At 38.2% G+C, this 27,996-nt stretch overlaps 1 protein-coding gene across 1 annotated transcript; it reads left to right on the top strand.

Annotated features, from left to right (window-relative positions):
• The first annotated feature begins 38 nt into the window (after positions 1-38).
• Positions 39-27,996, top strand: LOC126482383 (ATP-dependent RNA helicase WM6). The gene is made up of 11 exons (XM_050106483.1): positions 39-159; positions 9,958-10,174; positions 10,337-10,557; positions 14,709-14,892; positions 14,978-15,096; positions 21,353-21,484; positions 21,591-21,737; positions 22,129-22,266; positions 22,349-22,466; positions 22,678-22,725; positions 27,746-27,996. The coding sequence occupies exons 2-10, from the start codon at positions 9,967-9,969 to the stop codon at positions 22,689-22,691; spliced, it is 1,281 nt and encodes a 426-aa protein (XP_049962440.1). The 5' UTR covers positions 39-159; positions 9,958-9,966; the 3' UTR covers positions 22,692-22,725; positions 27,746-27,996.

Genomic DNA, 27,996 nt, shown 5'->3' with positions numbered 1-27,996 from the left:
CTTCCAGATCGACGTTCATAACCAAATTTGATTGTGTGACTGATTTCCTGGCGTTACCTTCCATTTTGGCTGTAGGTGAAGTGGTACACGGGTTGAAGAAGTAGCGTGTAAAAGTTAGTATTGGTATTTCTGTGTGTAGTGCTTCTGAGGTTTGAAACAGTAAGTAAAATGTAATTGTTTATAGTTGTGTGAAAGTATTATATTTACTTTGTATGTTGTTTATCGTTTCATTGGCTGTAAAAGCCATAAGTTAATGGGGAACTCATGTTCGGTTTTTGTTGCGTTTATAATATTGTACGATATGTGAGGTAGATTGTACTATGTGCGAAGTTACGGCTCAAAACATTGCTCAGTAAATGTAGCATTGATTTCTATTATCTCCTATATTGCAAATGAATTGGAATTACGAAATCAATAAATTACGCCATATTGTATTTGTTGATTTAGAAGGATCAGTTTTCAAATTGTGTTCTGCCTTGTAATTGGTGTTCCCATTTGCTAACTGTAGATTGTCTGAAAGTGACTTTAGGCTGTAGTTAGTAAGTGAAATGCTTCGTGCAATTTAAAAACTTGTGCGAAACTGAGGACAGGCTATTTGCATTATTGTCTACTGTGTAAACAAACAGAGGAAGAATGATGAAATTATAGATAGGGACATCTGATCATTTGTGATGATTCCATCTATACTGACTTCCTTCTCGTTACTCTTAGCTTGGGTATGGTTATGTACATCGTGGCCAATCCGTATGCCTTTAGTGAAATGAAACAAAGTGAAGAGATCTTAGTCCGGTTTCTTGCGGTATTATGTTAAAAATAAATCTTATCTTAGTCTACGCGTAAGTTAAGGTTTGGTGTGTAATGGATTATGAGTTTACCACTTTTAACAATGTTAGGGCATAGAAAAATTATAACTTTTGCAAAATTTTCTTTTACCTGTGCACTATCAGTATTGTGGAAATAGTAAGCATGTGGATTAGGTGCATTAATTTTACTCTGGATGACAGCTTTTTTCAGATTGGTAGGCAATACCTTTATAAAGTAATACTGAAAATCTATGCGATACTTCCAATGTTTTGTTGCATTGAAATGGAAAATACGGTTGTTCCAGTAGCAGTACATAACCAGACATTCTTGTTAATTTTTTTTTTAAGAGTTCGAGTGCTACTATTGATGCTGGTTCGGTGACTTTTAGTAGCAATAGTATTGACTTGTTTCCAGTTGTATCCTAGCAAGTAAACATTACTGTGTGTTGAACATTGTAGTAGTTATTGTGAATGCAGTGTCCAGTTAGTCTGCTATATATAAGTAGTATATAATTTGGAAACAGTTAACTATTACAGTTTTTCACAGACTGTCATCATAAGTACAAGTATAATTTTTTTTTTATTTATATAAGATGCTAGCAGTGGGTGAGGTGGGCTAGTTACCTCTGAGCCTCCCCCATAATTTCTTTGTGGTTAGATAGAGAGGATGGATGTGTTTATTTCAGCTGACAATCTTGGTAGGTTAGTGTACACAGTGTCTAAGTTGTTTAGTTTTATCATGCTAGTAGTTAACATGGTCATACCTAACTGTACAGTCTACCCAAACTGTGTCATATTCGTCCAGTTTTCAAGCTACTGGAAGTTAAATTTTTTCCAATAGATTATGTTGACTAACACAGGATAGAAACAGGCTTGTAACAAAGTGCCTGCAGTTTGTTCATTATAAGTTTAGCTTGTTTACTGTGCTGCCAGCACTGGCGAAAATGCACTAGTTGGAAGGTAGTCACAGACCATTGCTAGTGTATCCATTCCGGTAACTTCTTGGTTTTAACATAAGCACAAAATAGGGGTAAGGAGTCTGACCTGCCTCCTGTTCACTGCTCCTCTCCCCACAGAAGCCCTAATGCTGGGTCAGAGCACGCCTCCTGTCGTTCCCAGCAGCTACTGCACAAAGGGCCAATTTATTGTTGTCAAGCAGTAGGGTAGTGTGGAGATTAGGGTTGAATGATTTCCCTTGGCTTATACAACTCTGTAAGTAACTATAGACACCTGAAACACATCATATATACCCAAAACGGAATAACAAAAGTTATTGACTGTTACGCGGAAAAAAATGTTGGTTTGCTGTTACTAGCACACTCAGTATGGTCGTGGCAACAGCAGCTAATAAGTCCAGTATCAATTCCTTTGTCCATTTCCTGTTAACCTGCAGTACAGAGTTCGTTTTCCAACCTTGAAATAACTGTAACACGAGTTAACACTTTCTTAACTCACTTTGCCTTTCAGCTGCTGGCATTCCGTTGTGTATTTTTAGAAAAGCACAAAGTAGCCAAAAAAAAAATGAAGAAGAAAGTTATTTTAGTGGCTGTAAATTTGTTATGCATGAAGGTATACAACAGCAAACAGAAAGCTGTACCAACCATGTTCTCTGGTTGGTTGTTGCTATGGAATTTCATGCAAGCACCTAACTGTCATTCATGTTGTTATCATCCTGGTACATTATTACTGATTACTGAAAGCAGATAAACAAAAATAGCTTTTGTAAGTTAACACTTGGACAGATTTTATTTGTGTGCTATGTGTATGTGTACTGAATTTAATGTACAGTGACTTGTGATAGTTATCCATATGAACCATAAAAATTTATAAATGTGCTGATGATTTCATTACCTTATTAGACTTTTAATTTGTATTGCAAAATTAATTGATCAGTATTAAGGGGAAAGGGATTTGTGCCCTTTTCTTTTTATTAATGTTTAAGTGAAGGAAGAATGATGAAACTATAGATAGGGACATCTGATCTATTGTGATGAAACCTGTCTATACTGACTTCCTTCAGTCAGAAGAGCTGCTTCATGCACTTACTCCAATCAATCACCTAATGCACCTTAGTGTTCTTGCAACTCCATACACTTGTTTTCAGTAACAAAACATTGGTACAGCTATAGTTGGCGTGATGAACGAAACGATGGCGATTGAATTTAGGCTTGTTGTGCAGACCTATGTCATGCATTCTCTGCAGCCAGTGAGCTTTCAGCATAGTCTGAGTGCTCTGCTGCATATGCCGTAGCTAATGCGAGCATTAAACATGATCGTAGCTAATTTATTTATTCTATTTTTTAATTTTTTAAAGTGAATTTTGATTCCTTTTATTGCGAGTTGTCATTGCTGATTGTGGTGATAAATTCTGCATAAGCAAGTGAGAGACATAATTTGCAAGATATGCACTTTCTTCAAGCATAAAACACACGCATGCGCACAGTGCAACTGTCACTTGTAATCGTCAATGCAATCCGTGTCCGTGCCTTGACATGTGCAAACTGTAATCGTTTGTGTATTGAACTACAGAAGCCTTCTGAGCTTAGCACTAGGAATGTAGCAACAGTGCTGCCAGTGTCGAGACTCTTCTTTGACATATGAAAAGTAGTTGGAGGCTTAGATTTGATTAACTTCATCTTACTTTTTTTAATTTTACATTTTTTATGTGGGATTCATTGTTTAATGCATCCAGTTTTCTACAAAATGTATATATCTACTACTTTACTCCGGTTTAAGTTTGTTGTACATAAATTGAGTGAATGATCCAAAGTACTATTGAATTCTTTGTGCTAAAGATGATCTGCTCATAGAGTTCCTTGTGTGTGGGACACTAAGAAGACACATCACAAAAACCATGAGGTACCATAGTCACAGTCAAAGATATCAAGAAAGACCTTGGTTTCTGACAAACTAGGAAGTGCAAGAATGGGTACAGTTCTGGATCCATCAGTGGCCGACAATGTTTCACAAACAGGAATTCATCATCTCGTCTCCCAGTGGGATAAATTTCTTAATGCGAACAAAGCGCGGAAACCAAGAGCACACAAGCTCTCTCCGAAGGCTCGCATATAGCGGGTATCCTCAGCTGCATCTCCCCCCCCCCCCCCCCCCCCCCCCCCCTCCCCCAATTTCCCAAATAAGATTAAGGGTGGACATATAGTTGTTGTTGTTGTTGTTGTTGTTGTTGTTGTTGTTGTGGTCTTCAGTCCTGAGACTGGTTTGATGCAGCTCTCCATGCTACTCTATCCTGCGCAAGCTTCATCATCTCCCAGTACCTACTGCAACCTACGTCCTTCTGAATCTGCTTCGTGTATTGATCTCTTGGTCTCCCTCTACGATTTTTACCTTCCACGCTGCCCTCCAATGCTAAATTTGTGATCCCTTGATGCCTCAAAACATGTCCTACCAACCGATCCCTTCTTCTAGTCAAGTTGTGCCACAAACTTCTCTTCTCCGCAATCCTATTCAATACCTCCTCATTAGTTACGTGATCTACCCACCTTATCTTCAGCATTCTTCTGTAGCACCACATTTCGAAAGCTTCTATTCTCTTCTTGTCCAAACTGGTTATCGTCCATGTTTCACTTCCATACATGGCTACACTCCATACAAATACTTTCAGAAACGACTTCCTGACACTTAAATCTATACTTGATGTTAACAAATTTCTCTTCTTCATAAACGATTTCCTTGCCATTGCCAGTCTACATTTTATATCCTCTCTACTTCGACCATCATCAGTTATTTTACTCCCTAAATAGCAAAACTCCTTTACTACTTTAAGTGTCTCATTTCCTAATCTAATCCCCTCAGCATCACCCGATTTAATTTGACTACATTCCATTATCCTCGTTTTGCTTTTGTTGATGTTCATCTTATATCCTCCTTTCAAGACACTGTCCATTCCGTTCAACTGCTCTTCCAACTCCTTTGCTGTCTCTGACAGAATTACAATGTCATCGGCGAACCTCAAAGTTTTTACTTCTTCTCCATGAATTTTAATACCTACTCCGAATTTTTCTTTTGTTTCCTTTACTGCTTGCTCAATATACAGATTGAATAACATCGGGGAGAGGCTACAACCCTGTCTCACTCCTTTCCCAACCACTGCTTCCCTTTCATGTCCCTCGACTCTTATAACTGCCATCTGGTTTCTGTACAAATTGTAAATAGCCTTTCGCTCCTTGTATTTTACCCCCGCCACCTTCAGAATTTGAAAGAGAGTATTCCAGGTAACGTTGTCAAAAGCTTTCTCTAAGTCTACAAATGCTAGAAACGTAGGTTTGCCTTTTCTTAATCTTTTTTCTAAGATAAGTCGTAAGGTTAGTATTGCCTCACGTGTTCCATCATTTCTACGGAATCCAAACTGATCTTCTCCGAGGTCCGCTTCTACCAGTTTTTCCATTCGTCTGTAAAGAATTTGCGTTAGTATTTTGCAGCTGTGACTTATTAAACTGATTGTTCGGTAATTTTCACGTCTGTCAACACCTGCTTTCTTTGGGATTGGAATTATTATATTCTTCTTGAAGTCTGTGGGTATTTCGCCTGTCTCATACATCTTGCTCACCAGATGGTAGAGTTTTGTCATGACTGGCTCTCCCAAGGCTGTCAGTAGTTCTAATGGAATGTTGTCTACTCCCGGGGCCTTGTTTCGACTCAGGTCTTTCAGTGCTCTGTCAAACTCTTCACGCAGTATCGTATCTCCCATTTCATCTTCATCTACATCCTCTTCCATTTCCATAATATTGTCCTCAAGTACATCGCCCTTGTATAAACCCTCTATATACTCCTTCCACCTTTCTGCCTTCCCTTCTTTGCTTAGAACTGGGTTGCCATCTGAGCTCTTGATATTCATACAAGTGGTTCTCTTCTCTCCAAAGGTCTCTTTAATTTTCCTGTAGGCAGTATCTATCTTACCCCTAGTGAGACAAGCCTCTACATCCTTACATTTGTCCTCTAGCCATCCCTGCTTAGCCATTTTGCACTTCCTGTCGATCTCATTTTTGAGACGTTTGTATTCCTTTTTGCCTGCTTCATTTACTGCATTTTTATATTTTCTCCTTTCATCAATTAAATTCAATATTTCTTCTGTTACCCAAGGGTTTCTATTAGCCCTCGTCTTTTTACCTACTTGATCCTCTGCTGCCTTCACTACTTCATCCCTCAGAGCTACCCATTCTTCTTCTACTGTATTTCTTTCCCCCATTCCTGTCAATTGTTCCCTTATGCTCTCCCTCAAACTCTCTACAACCTCTGGTTCTTTCAGTTTATCCAGGTCCCATCTCCTTAAATTCCCACCTTTTTGCAGTTTCTTCAGTTTCAATCTGCAGCTCATAACCAATAGATTGTGATCAGAATCCACATCTGCCCCTGGAAATGTCTTAAAATTTAAAACCTGGTTCCTAAATCTCTGTCTTACCATTATATAATCTATCTGATACCTTTTAGTATCTCCAGGATTCTTCCAGGTATACAACCTTCTTTTATGATTCTTGAACCAAGTGTTAGCTATGATTAAATTATGCTCTGTGCAAAATTCTACCAGGCGGCTTCCTCTTTCATTTCTTCCCCCCAATCCACATTCACCTACTATGTTTCCTTCTCTCCCTTTTCCTACTGACGAATTCCAGTCACCCATGACTATTAAATTTTCGTCTCCCTTCACTACCTGAATAATTTCTTTTATCTCGTCATACATTTCATCAATTTCTTCATGATCTGCAGAGCTAGTTGGCATATAAACTTGTACTACTGTAGTAGGCATGGGCTTCGTATCTATCTTGGCCACAATAATGCGTTCACTATGCTGTTTGTAGTAGCTAACCCGCACTCCTATTTTTTTATTCATTATTAAACCTACTCCTGCATTACCCCTATTTGATTTTGTATTTATAACCCTGTAATCACCTGACCAAAAGTCTTGTTCCTCCTGCCACCGAACTTCACTAATTCCCACTATATCTAACTTTAACCTATCCATTTCCCTTTTTAAATTTTCTAACGTACCTGCCCGATTAAGGGATCTGACATTCCACGCTCCGATCCGTAGAATGCCAGTTTTCTTTCTCCTGATAACGACGTCCTCTTGAGTAGTCCCCGCCCGGAGATCCGAATGGGGGACTATTTTACCTCCGGAATATTTTACCCAAGAGGATGCCATCATCATTTAATCATACAGTAAAGCTGCATGTCCTCGGGAAAATGTTACTTTCAAATAAATATCTGAAATTTGCCGGAAGAAAACTGAACGAACTTAATTGTAAACTGCATGCATTATACACTGGTGGTGAAGTTTCAAGGTGCAAATGAAAAATGAAGGAATCCTGGTTTTGTTAATGGAAATCTATTGCAATAAGATTTCAGTTTTATTACAGAAAAGCTTTCCTCTGGTTCGCCACTGTTTTCTTAACAGCTAAAGAGACACGTGCATGTTTGTTACATGCTGTGTGAGTAGTGGTATGGCTTCTGTTCACATGCTCCTCTTCCTAGAGTACTCACAGTGCAAAGCTTGTGTTGCTGCCATCACCACATTGCTAGAAGTGCCAATTTACAGCCTATATGTATCATTCGGCTGTTGTACCAATCTGGTGATAAGGATGGGCCAGGGAAAAATCTTATGATTGATGTTGTCGTGTATGTCCGAAAGATAAAGACACCACGTGGGTTCCGCGGCTGTGATGCATATGATTTAAGTTGAAGTGGGTTGTGGGAGAAAGGGAAGGAATTGACAATATCAGCTGCATCGGGACTTTATGCTGTATCAGCAGCAACAAGTGAAAATGTGTGCCTGACTAGGACTCTAACCTGGGATCTCATGCATACTAGGCAGTTGCATTAACCACAGGACTGCCCAGACACTGCATTTATTGCAAAAAAGTGGATTATCTTGGCATGAGAGCTTGGATGACATGGTTTTGGGTGCTGATAGGTGGTGGTAGGTAACAATGTGAGCATGAGAGTATGGAGGACATGGCTGGGGACTGTGGATAGGTAGTGCTGGTTGGGAATGAGTCAACTGGGGAGCCAGCAAGTTGGAGATCCTGCGTTTGAGTCCTGGTCTGGCAAATGCCGCTGATCCCGAAGTCCCTACCCTTCAATTTACATAAATAACACTCTGTTATGAAGTACGGTGCGTGTATAAATTATGACCTCATACTAAAAGTATTGACTAGTACATATATGCTTCAGGCATCCATTGTTGGTAGAAGGCAGCTTTGATGAGTAGAGTGAGTGTGGACTGAGACCTTCTAACTAGAATGGTGCTCCTCATTCTGTTCCTTCTAGAAGGAATCTAGTACACCATCCTTTGTCATTTCCACATCATCCTTGCCAGATTAACTTAGTTTTTTCATCATTACGAGCCACTCCCACATTTGTTGCAAAGCCTGGTGGAATGTTCTCTCCTCCTTGGATCTCCGTGTTACACATGGTCTTCTGGATTCTTTGTCTCCAACGTTGGTGGCTGACTCATGAACAGTTGAACTCATCTTTGTTTTCTCTGAGAATATGACTTTTATTCTCATATATATTGTTTCAAACTCCTTTCATGGTGTCTCCTGGGGCTGAGTGGGTGCTGGGAAGGGGTTGAGTGGGTGCTGTTCCCATCTATTTAAAAACTTTGTAATAAGTCAGGGCTGGGAGGATGTGGGAGGGATGGACATTGTCACATGCAGAGCGTTGTGGAGACTCGCCTGGCCCCATCCACCTACAGAATGGGTTATTTATCCTCCCACTTTGTGTTATTATTGTCTGTCCAATGATTACCATTGTGTATTTAGTTTTGTAACTTCAGCTATTACGAATCTCTTGAATAGAAGGGATTTTTTCCTCTGTAACTATTTATCCGCCCTTAATCTGATTTGGGAAGAGGGGGGGGGTGGCAGTGATGCAGCTGAGGATTCCCACTACATACGACCCTTGGGAGACAGCTTGTGTGCTCTTGGTTTCATTATTTCATTGTATTTATGGCTGTTAACACTAACTCCAGATGGATTATTATTTGATTGGAGAACGGATGGCCTCACTGTTTAGCCCCTTAACCTCCAACAAACCATATAATTAGCTGAAGGAAGAATGATGAAATTATAGATAGGGACATCTGATTATTTTTGATGAGTCCTGTCTATTCTGACTTCCTACTTTGTTACCAGTGGGGTGAGATAAAATATGATGACAATATTACAATGGAAGAATAACGCGTGAAAACATATCTGAAGCCGTTTTTTGCATTGCCGTTTCTTTGCATGTTCATAACCTTGAATTCTCTTTCGGTGATATCAATTATTGCTACTGCAACACAGTAGTAAGTTTTTAGATTTTTCAGATTTTTCCAAATTGGTGCAGGTGCTCTTTGAAGCAATTTTACTTCTGAGCAAGGAAAAAAACACTTTAGTCCCACTTGAGCAGGCTGTTCCAGCTTAAATGTCTGCATGCGAAAAGCCAGGCACTTGCAGGCAGAGGTGTGGAAACAGCTTATGTGCATGCAGTCGGGCAACCTGCCTCTGCTCTTTTATGTTAGTTTTCTTGAGCCAAGTGATTGCAGACAAGGATGGGTGAAGGATTTGCACATGCAGTAGAATGAGGTTTGAACGATGTGCACTGCCCAGCAGGTAACCTATGTACTACATGTGTCTGCACACTCTGTGAGCAGCTGATGTCCATCCCCATTGGAAAGTGGTGAAAGAGCCTGCATTGTGGTATTGTGAGTTGAATGATCAGAAACCTTGACACTGAGAAGAACCAAGAATTTCATTTGATCACTTTTTTGAACTGTAGGCCAATACATGGAAAAAGCGGGGCTGCTCATTGTTTACAATGAAACTTATAGAAACAACAGGGCTGATAATTTTAGACAAAGACAGTCAGCAAAATAAACTACTATCAGTGCGGATGCATAAATTCATCCCCCCCCCCCTCTCTCTCTCTCTCTCTCTCTCTCTCTCTCTCTCTCTCTCTCTCATGTCCTAACTTTCTAAATAGAAGCACAAGTTCTATGTTTGTTATTAGAATTTTTTGTGTGTCGACCACTTGAGGGCAGTACCTTCTTCTTCCTCCTCGTTATAGCGCTTTGTTTACAGCTAGAAGAATATATAAAGAAACCTTCAATTTCTGTTTGATCTTGCGTTACTGAACCTTAACATTTTAAAAATTTCAGCATTTTAACATGGCTGATAATGATGACCTTTTGGACTATGAAGATGAGGAGCAGCCTGAACAGACTATTGTGGAAGGATCAGGAGATACTCAGCCATCCAAGAAGGAAGTGAAGGGAACGTATGTGTCGATTCACAGTTCTGGATTCAGAGATTTCCTGCTGAAACCAGAGATTTTGAGAGCAATTGTAGATTGTGGTTTTGAACATCCATCAGAGGGTAAATTTATACTAATGTCACATTCATTCTTTGAACACCTATGATGACAATTATATCCATTGATTTCATGATTTTGAACTCTCTCACTGATGCCTATAATTACTTTCAAGAACTGTGTAATTACCCATGAAAAATACTGATGAATATGTTCTTTGATTTCAGTGCAGCATGAGTGCATTCCACAGGCTGTACTTGGGATGGATATTTTATGCCAAGCAAAATCTGGAATGGGGAAAACAGCTGTATTTGTCTTGGCAACTTTGCAGCAACTGGAACCAACAGAAAATCAAGTGTATGTTTTGGTCATGTGTCACACTAGAGAACTGGCCTTCCAGATCAGCAAAGAGTATGAACGCTTTTCAAAGTACATGCCACAAACAAAGGTTAGTAATGTGTTTCTTACACTACATGCCATAAATTAATAGTCAACTATTTCATTTGTTTCATGTGTATTTATGCGTTTTTCGTTTAGGAAGTTATTTATGATGATGCAAAAGCTATAAAAGATGCTCCTTGTCCACATCTATGTCTATACTCTGTGATCCACCTTGCGGTGTGTGGTGGATAGTACGTGGGGCACCATTATTGTTTGGCTCCTTCCTGTTCAGCTTGCAAATGGTGCATGTAAAGGATTGCAGAGTCCCTGTGTAGTGTCTCCCACTTGAGGGGAAGCAAATAGTGACTGACAAAGATAATAGTTTCACTTTGTCTTTTATGTCATAAATACTTGCAGCTTTTCAATTGAAACACAAACATACACACGAAATTCAAGCTTTCGCAACAAACTGTTGCCTCATCAGGAAAGAGGGAAGGAGAGGGAAAGACGAAAGGATGTGGGTTTTAAGGGAGAGGGTAAGGTGGAATGACTCCTTACCCTCTCCCTTAAAACCCACATCCTTTCGTCTTTCCCTCTCCTTCCTTCTTTCCTGATGAGGCAACAGTTTGTTGCGAAAGCTTGAATTTTGTGTGTATGTTTGTGTTTGTTTGTTTGTCTGTCGACCTGCCAGCACTTTCATTTGGTAAGTCACTACATCTTTGTTTTTTGATATATTTTTCCTACGTGGAATGTTTCCCTCTATTATAAAAACAAAGATGAGGTGAATTACCGAACGAAAGCGCTGGCAGGTCGATAGACACACAAACAAACACAAACATACACACAAAATTCAAGCTTTCGCAACAAACTGTTGCCTCATCAGGAAAGAGGGAAGGAGAGGGAAAGACGGAAGGAAGTGGGTTTTAAGGGTGAGGGTAAGGAGTCATTCCAATCCCAGGAGCGGAAAGACTTACCTTAGGGGGAAAAAGGACAGGTATACACTCGCGCGCGCGCGCACACACACACATATCCATCCACACATACAGACACAAGCAGACATATTTAAATATCAAGCCGATAATAAAGTTCCTCTCACATTCGGCGCAGCATGTCCCCATCAATGAGTTCGAAAGCATCGTTGATGCGAGCTCGCAGTTCTGGCACGTTTCTTGGTAGAGGAGGTTTAAACACTGAATCTTTCACATAACCCCACAGAAAGAAATCGCATGGGGTTAAGTCAGGAGAGCGTGGAGGCCAAGACATGAATTGCTGATCATGATCTCCACCACGACCGATCCATCGGTTTTCCAATCTCCTGTTAAGAAATGCCGAACATCATGATGGCAGTGCGGTGGAGCACCATCCTGTTGAAAGATGAAGTTGGCGCTGTCGGTCTCCAGTTGACATGAGCCAGTTTTCCAGCATGTCCAGACACACGTGTCCTGTAACGTTTTTTTCGCAGAAGAAAAAGTGACCGTAAACTTTAAACCATGAGATTGCACAAAACACGTGAACTTTTGGTGAATTACGAATTTGCTGCACGAATGCATGAGGATTCTCTACCACCCAGATTCGCACATTGTGTCTGTTCACTTCACCATTAAGAAAAAATGTTGCTTCATCACTGAAAACTAGTTTCGCACTGAACGCATCCTCTTCCATGAGCTGTTGCAACCGCGCCGAAAATTCAAAGCATTTGACTTTGTCATCGGATGTCAGGGCTTGTAGCTATTTTAAACGGTAAGGCTTCTGCTTTAGCCTTTTCCGTAAATTTTCCAAACCGTCGGCTGTGGTACGTTTAGCTCCCTGCTTGCTTTATTCGTTGACTTCCGCGGGCTACGCATGAAACTTGCCCGCACGCGTTCAACTGTTTCTTCGCTCACTGCAGGCCGACCCGTTGATTTCCCCTTACAGAGGCATCCAGAAGCTTTAAACTGCGCATACCATCGCCGAATGGAGTTAGCAGTTGGTTGATCTTTGTTGAACTTCGTCCTGAAGTGTCGTTGCACTGTTACGACTGACTGATGTGAGTGCATTTCAAGCACGACATACGCTTTCTCGGCTCCTGTCGCCATTTTGTCTCACTGCGCTCTCGAGCGCTCTGACGGCAGAAACCTGAAGTGCGGCTTCAGCCGAACAAAACTTTGAGTTTTTCAACGTATCTGTAGTGTGTCGTGACCATATGTCAATGACTGGAGCTACAGGGAATTTATGAAATCGCTTCAATCGAATTTTTACATTTCCTTTGTCAATTTATTATTTGATTTTACTTGCAGATAGAAAATGCTGATATGGGTTTTTTTCCCATAGTAAATAAGAGTCCAGACTTGCTGTTGTTTCATGATTATGTGTAGAACTATTAGTGAAATAATAGGTAATGTCTTCCTTGATATGCACTACAGATTGCTACATGCACCCACTTGGTGCAGTAAGGATGCTTAATTTTTTAAAATAGTTTTTATGATGGTCCTGACTACTTTCTCTTATGTCCCTTTTCTGCAATTTAAAAACTGTGACTGTTTAGTGCCTTCAGTCCCCAGATAAGAATGTCATAGCTATGAATTCATTGCACCTAGGCGTTATATGTCCCTACAAGACGTTGACTGTTACAAATTAGTGCTAAAACTCTTAAAATCATAACATGCAGATAAAATTCTTTTTGCCTGTATCTGCACTCTCATTCCATCTTAGCTGACAGTCAGTGTTCGTTTTCTAAAAAACTGTGTGTTCATTACACAGTCTATAGCTTTATCTTCTAAGTGTTATGTGACAGTTGTTTCCCCACTGTATGCTGAGGTGCATACTGTATATTTGTGTTTTATATTCAACATTAATTTATTACATACTGAACTTCCTTCAGGGTTTCATTTACTTTCTTTAACATGACTTATGGTATCTTGTCAGTGACTGTGACATTGCTGTCATCTGCAAAGGCAACTTTTTCTCAGTGTCTTGTACTTCCTCGAAAGTCATTGATATATATTAAGAACAGAATCAGAGAAGACTCTTTTGTAGGTTGGCAGTTTTGCGGATTTTACCAAATCTTTCTTTAGCTTTGTTTTCTGATAATAATGATTCAAAAGGTCAAGATATTTTATAAACACTTCACAATTTTCTCTGTCAATATTTGTAAGTACATGGTTAAAACTGATGCTGAACTTTTTGATAACTTCATAGCAGTGATTATCATTTGTGTCATCCCAAAAGACTCAGTGTTGAGGAAGTTATTACTAATGTCAGCTCAACACCCATGTTAACATTCATGTCTCCACATACTATTGTGTTAGTTTTAGTGGCTGAGACTGATCCCAGGGCTTCAATTAGTTAAAAGAAAGTGTCCGCATTATCACCAAGTGACCAGTACGCACACAGTATGTTAACTTCTTGTAGATGTCTAGCTTTATTAGCTCCGTGCCTACCAGTTCAGAAACTTTATCTATACTAATTGCGATCAGATCTTCCCTATCTCAAAAATTTGTGCCACCTATGATATAAATACGATATCCCCCTCTTTAAGGTACTTCTGCAATAGCAACTTGTAGATTCGTATGGTGATAGCTCTAGAGGCAGTATTTTGTCGTCTCTATGAGAGTGCTCAGTAACACACAGTATTATGGTGTTCTGTTAATCATTCTTAAGTTTGTGTATTTTGTTTGTAACGGACTGGACATTTTGACAAGCAATATACTGTTCAGAGCAAATTACTGTGCTGTTCGTTCGCCTCAGTGTGGAAAATTCTGTTTTCTGCATACTCGGTGAAGAAATCTCTTGAGCTACTTGAGATACTTTTAAGCTAGGGGAGCCTGTTTTGTCACAGTTTATCCTAAAATTATCTAGTTTTCCTACCCATGACAATAGGTGTTTGACTATGTATGGCCCCACACCCACCTATTGTTCTTCCACTCTTCAACTCCAACCTCCCTGTCCGTCTTGTTGAGGTGAATCCTAGAGTTGCTTTGACAGTGCCCAAATGCTTTATGTACTTCTGTCCTCCGCAAAAAATAATAAAAAAATAAAAATAAATATATGGTTTCTTTCAACATATTCAGTTTGTGTACTTGTACTGCCACTTTTAAAATCAACATAATTACTGTTAAAGTTTCAAAATTAGTTTGTTACTATGAAAATTATTATTGAAATACCTGTTCCATAGCCCATCAGATTCTTGTAGCAGTGCTTATGTATGATAAATCAAGCTAATCTATGTTCTCATTTCAGGTTGGTGTGTTTTTCGGTGGCCTTCCTATTCAAAAGGATGAGGCAGAATTGAAGAACAATGTTCCACACATAGTTGTAGGAACTCCTGGACGTATTTTGGCATTAGTTCGTTCAAAGAAGCTAAACTTGAAACATCTGAAGCACTTCATTCTTGATGAATGTGATAAAATGCTTGAATTACTTGGTATGAAGTTATTATTGGATCCTTTTAAATTGAATATCATTAATTCTGTGTATTATCATATTTTGATTTATTTATTTATTTTCAGATATGAGGAGAGATGTCCAAGAGATCTTTCGCAACACTCCTCATGGGAAACAAGTTATGATGTTCAGCGCAACGTTAAGCAAGGAGATACGGCCAGTGTGCAAGAAATTTATGCAAGATGTAATTTACAATCAATTTATAACTTAGGAATAGAATTCTTATATCACGGGTGGCACTTAGATACAAGAGGTGTTTACTTGTTTAGGGAACACAGTTAAGTCTAGTAGGTGCTCTCACTCTCAGGAGTGCTGCAGTTCTTCCGTGGTTGCCTCATCCTATGTATACCCACTGTTTATGACAGCAGTAGTGGTTGTGATTCGAAAGTTCAAATAATTAGCACATCAACGATAAATTCTTCGGTGTTATCACTTATTTTAGTTATGGGCAGCTGATTCATATTGGGGGTGTAGGCCTCAAGAACAGAAGAGACCAAGTTGAGAAGAAAGAAGATTGCAAGAAAGAAGTTTCAAGAAAAGAAGATCTTGGGTTTAAGGGAAGAGTTGGGGAAATTTTTATTATTATTGGTAATGCTGCACTCTTTTTTGGGCTACTACAGCATGATACAGGGTTGGGCTGTCACATTACAGAAGATGTAATGACATCAGTGGGAAGATGATGTACATCCAATACTGTGGAGCCCACATGTGGCAACATTTCTTCGGCACGAGAGGACCTGTTGTCCACCTGCCACTTGTTCATCTAACCGTATGTAAAATTTCCTGATTGATTGCTCTGAAAACATCTGAATTCAGGTTTTGTGATAGTTCTTTTAAGATACCTTGCTTTGGGCTCAGCAAAATCATTGTGTTCATTACAAACCTAATTTGGTATTACAGATTTCATCATTTGTTGTATTAAATTAATGTATGCAAATTAAAGAAGAAAATTATCTCCTGGTGGGAGAAATTTGAGGATAAATCACCTCTGCTTGAAGACAGTAATCATACAAAATACAATGATTTTTTGTCATTGTATTGTGTTGATAGACATGTTCGTTTGTGTCAGTGGTTTCTTACAAATTCACATTGAGTCAGCATAACGTTTATTAATTGGGATAATAATGGTTGAAGTTTTGTTGAATTTGATCTTAACATCTTCATTATTTACACCAAGCTGTCCTTTGCCGATTTATGATATATTTTGGGGTTTGAAATGTAAAGGCAAAATGAAATGTGTGTGTCGTGGCTATGGTGCTTTCAAATGGGTATGCTTCTCTCTTAGTTGTACTTACTCAATAGGTAAGACTGTGGTAGCTGTCTAAATGTTTTGCTTCACACTAATAGTTCTTCATTGTTCGTTGAGAGGGTTGTATAATCAGATGCATTAAACCATCTTGTGCAACAATCTAGTTATAAAAGAAAAAATAAAGGTACTGGTGGTTATAATTAAATTGAAAGTTTTCCAACAGCTGCAGCACAGGTTGTGGGCAACAGATGACACTGAAACATCATAGGTATGTTCAGTAATTGGTGTGTTCGCTGAAAAATAGTAGTTTCACTTTCTGCTGCCAATGGAAGTATGACACTGTAAGCAGTCAGTGTGTGGTGTGTATGCAGGAATACGGGGGAAAGATCAAACCCTCAAACCCATGATAGCTCTGGTTGTTATGGGGTTATTAGGGTATGGCCATGAATTGCAACAGGTGTTCTGTATGGTCTCCCACCTCAGCAATGTGCTGCTTCCATAACACGGCATGGTCGACAGTTGCTCGCAGTATACCTGGTGTTATGATCGATAAGTTGTCATATGCTACTGTTCTTACCAGGAAGAGCCTGAATTCATCTCTGATAGGTGTGGTCTTTCACATATCGCCACAAACTGTAACATGGATTTAGGTCGGGGGATTCGTAGGGCCACACATTTTGAAATTGGCTAGATATATACATTTGTTACCAAAGGTAGTGTTGTGGAAACGTGTTCTTGCAAAGCTAGAATTCTGTATTGCAGGAGGAGGTTCGTATAACGTGCAGATGCCACTGGACGCCTAATACCACTGCGAGATGGAAGTAGCTTTTGAAACCATGTCACAGAGTCACGCAAGCAGTGTGTGTGGATCCTCCTGCACAACATATGGTGGAATAGAATCCCATATATGACAGTTCTCTGGGTTCATGGCACTATGAAGAGTAAAAAGTGAATTGTTCGCCCAAAGAATATTTTCAAACTGCATGTCATCAATTTCTGTATGCCAAAACACAAAGGCCAAGTCACTGTGTTGTAGCCTATCTTGGGGCTTTGTCTGATGCGCATCCTGAATCCTGTAGGGGTACCAGTGTAAAATGTGTTGCAAAATCTTTTGAACTCTTAATGAGGGGAGAAAGAATTCTGATGACACGGGTCAAGCACTAGGTGCAGAATGAGGCATGTGCTGCACGGTCGCTCTTAGTTACAGCAACTTCAACAACTGTCATTTGAATGGGCCACCGCTCTCTTCCTACTTCAGTCTGATGAAACAGCTTTACCAGCAGTGCATTGAGTTTCTTGTCAATAAGCATTATGTTTCGTATAGAAAACTTCTTAAACTTTTACACCAACACTCAATCTGCAAAACAAATCAACACGTAACCAACTGACAAACAGCATACTGACATCAAAATAGGAAACATCTCAGATTATTTTTATTTCTTCTTCTTTTTTTCCAGAATACCCTGGGAGAGAAGTGCTTAATGAACATACTTAAGGTGCTTCAGGGCTCTGTGTATGTGTAGAGCCTGCATTGCAGCGTTCGGAATGGCATCAGCTTAATTTTAGTTCACTCGGTATCATAGAGCGGTTAGGTTAAATGAGGATTGTTGGCCTAGTTATTAATTTACAGCTGTGTCCCACTGTTCATGACCCATCTCAAATATAGCCCTCCTTTATTTTGTCCTTGAACTTCATCCAGAAGTGTCTCATATAGTGTGGTGGTTTTTTTTTGTGTCAATATTTAAATTTGTCATAATCAATGATATCCTAAAATTTCTGCACAATCCACAGTATTCTCTCTTTTTATGTTCTTAATAGTGTTCACCTTGTAGTTATATGTACTTTTGTTTTCATAGCACAGAATGCAAATAATTTAAAAATAAGTCACATTCCATACGATTGAAGAAGAGAATGAGTATCTACAAGATGAGTATGGATTTCTAAAAATGTAAATATTGGGATTATGAGGAATAATTTTATACTGCTGCAGTCAGTTTTTACTAATATTTTATTAGCACAATGCATTTCGGCAGCATGCTGCCATCATCAGGTACATTATACAGTTTTTTTTTATGCATTAGCTGATAGATTATGTACATCAGCTGTGTGTGCCAGTGGGGTTAAGAATCGAAATATAAACCTGCGTATAAGGATAAATCTGTTACAGTGTGTGCATTATGTGAGTAGCATGATTAGGAACTATATATATTAATACGTTTACTTACATTTTTGTTTGCGATTTAATTTTCTGGCACACAGAAATCACCAACAAAAATGTAAATAAATTTATTAATATATATTACATAATCATGCTATTCACATAATTCACACACTGTAACAGATTTATCCTTTCCCACAGGTTTATTTTTCAATTCTTAACCCCACTGGCACACACAGCTAATGTACATAACCTGTCAGCTGATGTATAAGTAACTGTATCTGATGATGGCAGCATGCTGCCGAAATGCATTGTGCTAATAAAATATTAGCAAAAAGTGACTGCAGCAGTATAAAATTATTCCACATAATCTTATTATACGGTCGCAGACCTCAAACAACATCCATATAACATGGATAAATTTAAATTTTAAAGTAAATATTGAGGCTGGTACATTGCGGTGTGTTAAAATTGGATGCGTTTCTGTGGATTGAACAACATGTGGAAATAAGGAAAGAGCGAAACATACACAGTCCAAGTAGAACATTATTCAGTCTCAAAAGACAGAATAATTCCTTTGTTACTTATTAAACACTTCTTTCACAAGGGTTGATTAAATAAATGTTTAGTAATGTAGAAGTGAGGTGAATTTTCATAAAAGTACTGATTTTGACAAAATTCTTTTACATTGAAAATTATGCTTACCAATATGTGAGGAGATAATGCAATGCATATATATTTTAGGTCGTCCTGAAAATTGCTAGTGTCATTCATGCACAAAATTTTTTTGTGTGCTGACCACACACATGTTCAATTGGTGTTGTGAAACAATAGATAGTTACGTGACAACGTTGGTTAGGTGTGTGTCTTGGGGGGGGGGGGGGTTGTCAGGGGTGCATGCGTGTGGGCACGCGCTCTATTTAATAAGTGGGATTTTTGGGGGGGGGGGGGGGGGATCGCAGGTGTAATAAATGTGAAGTGTTTTGGTGTAGACTTCATTTTGTGTATTTTCATTGATAAAGTACAAGGTGGTTGTGTTTTTGGAAGAGAGAGTGATGAAATTATCAGTTTTAGGGGAACAAAGATGCTCTAGTTTCACAGTTAGGTATTATAGGGAATGTTTTCCAGATGGATTTTAAGGGGATGACACTTTGTGGTGCCAGAAGGATTGAGTGTCACCAAAATTATTCTAGGTAAGATTAGAGTGTCAAATTTTGTATCAAAAAGGCCATATAATGTTGTGTTAAAAATGAATCGTATACAGTACTGACATTTTTTCGTTAGAGCCATTAAAAGATAAATTGAGACTCAATTGTTAAATCTTGTCGGTCTGTGTCTTTTCTAGTCAACAGGTAAATGTGTTTTCTTCTTGAATCTATTTAAAGTTTAATTTTGCAGAAAATTTTCTCTTAAATATACTTAACAGAAAATGCAAATATTCAATTACCCAAATCATGGGTGGCGTATAGGTATCTAAAATGATCAAATACTAAAGTGGTAGTGGTTACAGTCTCCCTGTCTATCTCTATTTACCTCTGCCTCTTGGAACTCTTGGTTTCTGTAAGATCCCTCAGAACTGTGGGTTTTTCATGTCATCAGTTATTCAAGAGGTGAGGCACAGCTGGACAATTATTATTTATATGTATTTGTTTCCATTCAACATAGATTTTAAGATTTGGGAACTGGCGAACTTTATTTCCTCGTAAATATATTCAGTATGCTTGTAATGATGATTGCAGAAATAGTTGGAGGGAGGCTCTGTCGATTTATTTAAAATGACAGTTATTTGTTTTATTGAAATTTTGAGTCAGTAATTGCTGTGATTCAGTATGTACATATTACTGGACATCATTTTTGTCACTATCTTTTAGTTCTAATTTGGTAGAGGTGGTTGTGAAATGAATTGAGTGATTAAATTTTCACATTAATGAAGGAGACTATGCTCTTTTAGTTGAGGTGTGGTTTGCATCTAATAATTATTCATTAAAATTCCCATAAAATAGTGCTTTGTAAAAACCTGATTCATTGCAGAGGTGGGAGAATCTTCCTCTAATCACAGCTAGATTTTGCTGAGTCCATTTTTGTTTAGTATGTATTTGAGTGCTACCACATATAAATGTTCTGATTTTTGATTTATTTGCAGCTCATTATGTCTGGTAATGCCATGAAAAAAATTGTATACTGAACAATATATTTTCATCTCTTGTGCAGTTACTTGGATGGATTAATATTTCTGAAAGAAAAGTTTCTTTGCATTCAGATGTCTGATGAAACTGGTTGCTGAGTGACTATTGCTTTCACCATGTCACATATTGCCACAAGTGGTACATATCCAGAATATTTGAGATGTTGAGCATATTTTTGATAATATGTGCTGATGGAATAATGTAAGTTACATTAGCTTACTGGTCTTCTGTTGTAGAAGTATCAGATTGTAAGTTTAATATTCTGTGTGATATATTTTCTAGTGTGTCTGTCTGTTTGCGCATATAAGATTCTTGCCAAATACCACCAATCTTCTGGAAAGCAATTCCAGTGCAACACAATATTTAATATTCGAGACGAGCTGTATGAATCAACTCTTACTGCAGCTGTGGGTCTTATATTTCTGCAACAACACATTTTGAAGCAAATAATTTTGTGCAAGGAAATAACATAATTACTACATTTGAGAAAAAAAGAACATGCTTCGTGAATTTTAAGTCTCATGTCACGTAAAGGTGTACAAGAATATAAGTATAAATTAGTAACTGATTGTCAGTTATTTTAACAGTCTTCCACCTTGGTCATTATTAATCGAGTTAATGTTTAAGAATCCATCGGTCAATAAAATAAAAATAAAAATGTAGAAGTCTATAACAAGCAGACTTACAAATATTAATTTATTGGGAAAATCACCAATTGGGGCAATAAAAGGCATTTAATGTCTGCTGATAGTGGGTGCGAGCCTTTCAGAATATTCATCTATCCAAGTGAAAGTATTGGGGGGAGGGGACATTATCTTAATGTGTGTACTACTCTTTCAATCCTCAGCCGATGGAGGTATACGTGGATGATGAAGCCAAGTTAACCCTACATGGTTTGCAACAGCATTATGTGAAGCTCAAAGAAAATGAAAAAAATAAGAAGCTCTTTGAACTGCTTGACATATTAGAATTTAATCAGGTAATGTACAATGTAGCTGTTTTGCATTGTTCTTTTTAATTTTAAGTTGGCCATAAAATTGTGCTTCCTGATTGGTTGTGTTAATGTGAAAAGAATTTGTGTTCAGGTTGTGATATTTGTGAAATCAGTACAGCGGTGTATGGCCCTTGCACAACTGTTGATAGAGCAGAATTTTCCAGCCATAGCCATTCATAGAGGAATGCTGCAGGAAGAGCGACTCTCGAGGTATCAGCAGTTCAAGGATTTTCAAAAGGTATGTTCTATGTTAGGCACTTTGAAACACAAAACCAGTGTGATTTATCATTAATATTCAATAAAATTGAAAACTTTATATCAGATTTACTAAATAGTTTAAAGGTTCATTTACATTTTCTTTCCAAAATGTCAAACAAGACTACAGTTTAATTTGATGACAATAGACTTCCGCTTTTAGAGGGAAGATGATGTCCAGTAGTATGTGTTGGTGCAAACATTGATTATTTTTATTCATCTTAAATTCCACTCAATATTTATTAAATAACATTTCCAAATGCTAGCTATCAGTACAGGTGTAATAAATGATGTTTTAAATATAAATTTTGAATTTGTGCTTTGTTTACCAATATTGTGCTTGATTGTACAATGCTCCTGTTTTTCTTCTCCAGAGAATTTTGGTGGCAACAAACCTTTTTGGTCGGGGTATGGATATTGAAAGAGTGAACATTGTTTTCAATTATGACATGCCAGAGAATTCGGACACTTACTTGCACAGAGTTGCTCGTGCTGGACGATTTGGTACCAAAGTGCGTATCTTCTTTCTGTACTTCAAAATTTATCTTGTGTAATTGTTAGTACCAACATATAAATTTAATTCTTATGTTTCAGGGTTTGGCAATTACATTTGTAAGTGATGAATCTGATGCCAAGATACTAAATGATGTTCAAGATCGTTTTGATGTGAACATTACAGAATTACCTGATGAAATTGACCTTTCATCATACAGTATGTACCTCATTACATTATAGTCCTGTTTGTTGACAAGATTGACATTTATTCCAAGATATAATTTGATGTGAATCATTCTTCTAACTTTTACAAAAATTAAGTGTGTTTGTCCGTTCTTATGTTATAAAACGCTAGTATTTGCAGTTAGTCTAAGAGTTTTACTAGAAAAAGGAAAACTTTGGCTAACATAATTTTTTTTTTATTGCAGTTGAAGGTCGATGAAAGTGTGGTTTTTTATACCTGGCAAATTCTTACGGTGAGTACAATTTTTGTGTTAGTGCATCAGCTGTAACGTAAAAAGCCAAAAATAATAAGGTTGGAGTGTAGGTAACATTTCAGTACATGCCAGTAATTAACACTGAAGTGAGAAAAAAGATGATGGCAGAGAATAGTTGTCACAATATGTGATTTGCATTCATGTCACACCCCTAAACCTGCTCTGATGAAAATTTTGGTAACTTTTCTATTTGACATTGTTTTGTATATTACATATATTTGAACTGATGAATTTCATGAACACTAAAGATATATTTCAACGGTGTAGGAAAAGACAGATTGCTACTTGCTGTGACTGTGCAGTCTGCACTTGTCTTCTTTATGGTGAGTAGCAAGCTGTCTTTTCCTAAATTGTTGATATTCCTATCTGGATTTCCACTGTTTGAAAGATATATTTCAACAATTTGTGTCCTGTATGATTTTTTTTTTTTTTTTTAGTATTTTACTCCCCTTGTGGCTTTACACTCGTGCATCTAGATGTACTTTTGCACTGTGCTAATGATGTTGCATAGTAGTCAGCTGTTGTCAAAGTGCAGAAAACTTTGCCGTTGAAATTTGGGGACATCTACATCTGTACACTGCAAACCACTGTGAAGTGCATGGCAGAGGGCGCATCCTATTGTACCAGTTATTAGGGTTTCTTCCTGTTCCGCTGCGTGGGATTAGCCGAGCGGTCTAAGGCGCTGCAGTCATGGACTGTGCGTCTGGTCCCAGCGGAGGTTCGAGTCCTTCCTCGGGCATGGGTGTGTGTGTTTGTCCTTAGGATAATTTAGGTTAAGTAGTGTGTAAGCTTAGGGACTGATGACCTTAGCAGTTAAGTCCCATAAGATTTCACACACATTTGAACATCTTCCTGTTCCATTCATGTGTGGAGTGCAGGAAGAATAATTATTTGAATGCCTCTGTGCTTGCTGTAATTATTCTAATCTTGGTCCTCACAATCCCTGTGTGAGTGATACGTAGAGGGTTGTAGTATATTTCTAGAGTCATTCATTTAAAGCTCGTACTTGAAACCTGGTTGGTAGACTTTCTTGGGATAGTTTATGTTTTCAAGTCTGCCAGTTCAGTTTCTTCAACATCTTAGTAACTGTCTCCTGCAGGTCAAACAAACCTGTGAAAATTCACACTGTCCTTATTTGTATATGTTCAATATCCCCTGTTAATCCAATTTGGTATGGGTCCCAAACACTTTACGCATTATTCTAGAATGTGTCGCGGGAGTGATCTGTAAGCAGCTTCCTCTGTAGACCGATCGGCACACCCGAAGTTACTGCTGTCTTGACTCACCAACCAATATGACGCTGCATCTTCCCTACCGAAAACTTCTGTCACAGATATCACATGATACCCCATACAATCTAACTTTTGACAGTAAGTGTAGGTGCGGTACTGAGTCGCCAACTTTTACCTGACTGCATTGATTGAAAGCCTTCAGTATATCGTGTTGGGTTGCACATGATCAAGGGTTTCAAAATCCATGTTGGTTGGCATTGAGGAGATCATTTTGTTCAAGATACCTCATTACATTTACGCTCAGAATATGTTGTAAGATTCTACAACAAATAAATGTCAATGATATTGGACGGTAGTTTTGTGTATCATTTCTACTACCCTTTTTATAGACGGGTATGACCTGGTCTTTTTCCAAGAACTGGGTGCGGTTTTTTGTTTGAGGAATTTACAATGGATTATAAATTGAAGAAGGGCTAACTCGGCCACAAATTCAGTATAGAATTTGGTAGGGAGTCATTTGGGCTCTGGAGTTTTATTCAGTTTTAACAATTTCAGCTGTTTCTCAACACAAATGACACAAATACTGATGTCGCTCATGTTCTCCTGGGTTTTCCTTTGTAAACGAACATTTGAAAATGGGAGTTTTCTTTGACTTTGCTACCTTCAATTTCAGTTCCTCTTACTTGTTAGGGACTAAGCACTAACTTTGGTACCACTAACAGCCTCTATGTATGATCAGAATTTCTTTGGGTTTTGTGAAAAGTCCCTGGACAATATTCTGCTATGGTATTCATTGAAGGCGTGCTCTCTTGACTGCCACAGGCATTTCATTCATTATCCCTCTATCTGTAGTCCTATGCCTTGTTTTACACCTATTGTGCAGTAGTCTCTGTCTCTTTAGAGGTTTCTCTGTAGTGATCGTACATCCTGGAGAATCTCTACTATTATGAACAGTCCTATTGGGTTCATATCTGACCAGTGAATGGTCAGCTGTTGTTTTAAACTTAAGCTGTAGTTCCTCTACTTTGTTTCATCCTGTGCTGAAACTTTAAAGTTCTCATTGAGATACAGCCCTGCTGATTTATTAAGTAGTTGACTGAACAACCACGTCATTTTTATCGATACCAGTTTCGATGTGGACATCTGCTAAGAGCTTGTGTCTGTTACCATTTGATCCAATGTAATTCCATCTTGATTGGGGGCTCTGAACTATCTGTTCCAGGAAGTTTTCAGAGAAGGTGTTTTCACAGGGTATCTTATCAAGACCACCACCAACAAAACTGTTACTTCAGGATTGATTGATGGATGATTAAAGTCTCGTTTGATGATTACAATATAATTGGGGAACTTAATTCAAGAAAAGTGAGGTTTTCTCTAAAGTTTTTGGTTATATTGGGAGAGGGGTCTGCTGGGTTATAGGATTATCCAATTACCATTTTATGCCCACCCCAGATACAATGAGAAATCCACAGTGGTGGGATCAACTTGTTGAAACCATCTATGCAGTGGTGTAGGTTAATATCCCAGTTATCACACCCTGTGCAGCTGTTCACCGTGGTGAGCCCTTGTTTGTGAGTAATCAAAGAAAATAAAAATTTGGAATTCAAAGTAATATAGATTGGTTGTGTGGTGTAATGGATAGAAGGTAAGGCCTTCACACCCTAAACATTATGGGTTTGAAGCACAAATTTGGGTGCTTCAATTCTTTTTTAATTTTTAAATGGTTATTGGTCTTACTTTATTTCTACTTTTATTCAGTTAATTGGTTTAAATGTGACGTTTTATTTCTATTTTTTATCACATCATTTTAATCATCATATGAATCTTTGTTATTTGTTCTCATTTTTCCTTTATACCATTCTTATCCTACTTGGAATTTTTGTGAATGTGATTGTAATTATATTTATCTATCATAATATTTAAATATTTCAAAATGCCGATCTAGCGGTTAAAAAACAAACACAAAATATATAAAAGGAATAGAAATAATGAATGCAATAACATGGATAGAAAAATATGATTAAAAAATGAAAGAAATTAAATTAATACATAAAATTAAGATTTATTAAGAGAGGTTTCAAGTGGGGAAATAGTGCTGGGGAAAAAAAAAACAAAGCAAATGAAGAAGTTATGATGATTAAAATGATGCAGGCAAAGGAATAGAAATAAAAAAATTACACATAAACCAGTTTATTGATAAAGACAATTATCAAACTCATTTCAATAAAAATTTTAAAAGCTTTAAAGTGCCTGACAAGATTTGAACCCCCAACTATTTTTTAATGATATTGGGCATGTCACAAAATTCCAAATAAATAAATAAATAGTTAGTTACTTGCAATTGGGGGCCCACAAGGGTGAATGGCTGTAGAGTATAATACTGGTGATCTTATCCTACATCACTTATAGATGGTTTAAAAAAGTCAGTTCCACTGCTGGGATCTCTCCTTGTGAGTCTTGCCCAAACAATTTCACATGGAGCTTCAGTTTCTATCTTGCATTTGAGTTTCTTGTCTATTGCAACAAAATACACCACCCTCATTTACCAATAGCCTCTCCTTTTGATATACACTTAAAATTTCCCCCAAAAGGCCCACTGCTATCAATTCCAATATTATGTGAACTTCACTGCTTTTGGAGCTCTTCGAACTGTGGCACAGTGTTGTGAATGCTTTGGTAGTTAACCAAGGTTTTTAATACTTTCACCTGTGGGAGGCATTTCTTTCAGTCTTACACCGCTACTTCTCGGTTTCCTACGGCTATCATCTGGATTCAATGGAGAGTCACCCACTCAAAAAAATCCTTGTGTGTGCTCTACAGTCGGCTACTTTGTAGCAGCCTTGGATGTGTGACCCATTTAGTTCTCAAACATATAACACAAGTCCAGGAAGTGGCAGCCTAGCTTGTCACAGAACCTTCAAAGTGTCTGTTTCAATCCTTCCACTCGACTCAGTACCAAGGGCACCATGATTAGTTCTGGGGACAGTGATGCAAATTGTGAGCTTTGTTGAAACTCCGTGCGCAAGGCTGGTCTTCTCAGCCTTCTGTGCCAGTCACTGGACTGATTAAAGTATGACCGGACCCCACATGACAGCCGCAGTTTATTCCAACGTATGCCACCATCTGCATTTGGTTGCACCCTTTTCCCTCAATAGCTGTCAGAATAGCCCCTAGGCATACACACTGACTGCACATAGTGGCCTTTTCCATCCTCTACTGCCATTCCCCTAAAGCATAGCACCATTCGCCATACGTTTCAATTGCCAATGATTAATAGATGCCTACCTTCTTGTGTTTCCCTCCCCTTGACACTGGACAAAACAGGTTAAGTAAATTCCACTGGCTCAGTTTCAGTGAAAGACACCACCTTGAACTTCTTGTTAGGTGGATTGGTGTAATATCCTGAAGTCTCCCTTGTACCCATTCACCCTGTATAGGACACTTAGATCTACCTTTGAAACGCCACTCAGTCAAGTGGATGAGTAATGACAGATTCTCGCATACTTTCTGCAGAGGAGACAGGATCCACAGAAAAGGATGATACTCAAGTATTGGTACCAATGCCAGAGGTGTGTGACTCGGGAACTTTTCCAACCCACCATTTTGCAGCAGCTGCCAATTGTTTGACACTCGTGTTCTTAAAGTATGTGCAGTACTTGTAATATGTGAAATATTTATAGAACATTCATCTCAAAATGTCTCCCATATTATTGGTTTTGAATGCTCTTGGTCCTAAGTTGATGGAATAATTGTATTTTCTGTTACAGATAGTACAACGCAGTATTCTGCAGACTCACAAAGTTCTGTTCCACTAATGTCATACACTGACATCATTATGCAACGGGACATCATGTACACGACTGAATACCGTATCTAAGTGTTTGTGTGGGATTGCTTGAAAGTTGTGAAAGTGAAATATAGTATTTGTCCATTTTTCATGTGATATTCTGTGCATATCTGTAATAATAGTCTCTCTAAAATAAGTTTCTACTGTCAATAAAGTCAATCTTTTAAACTA

Source organism: Schistocerca serialis, chromosome 5 (genome assembly GCF_023864345.2).
Source record: "Schistocerca serialis cubense isolate TAMUIC-IGC-003099 chromosome 5, iqSchSeri2.2, whole genome shotgun sequence".
Lineage (NCBI taxonomy): Eukaryota > Metazoa > Arthropoda > Insecta > Orthoptera > Acrididae > Schistocerca > Schistocerca serialis.
This window is presented reverse-complemented; position numbering and strand designations above follow the sequence as displayed.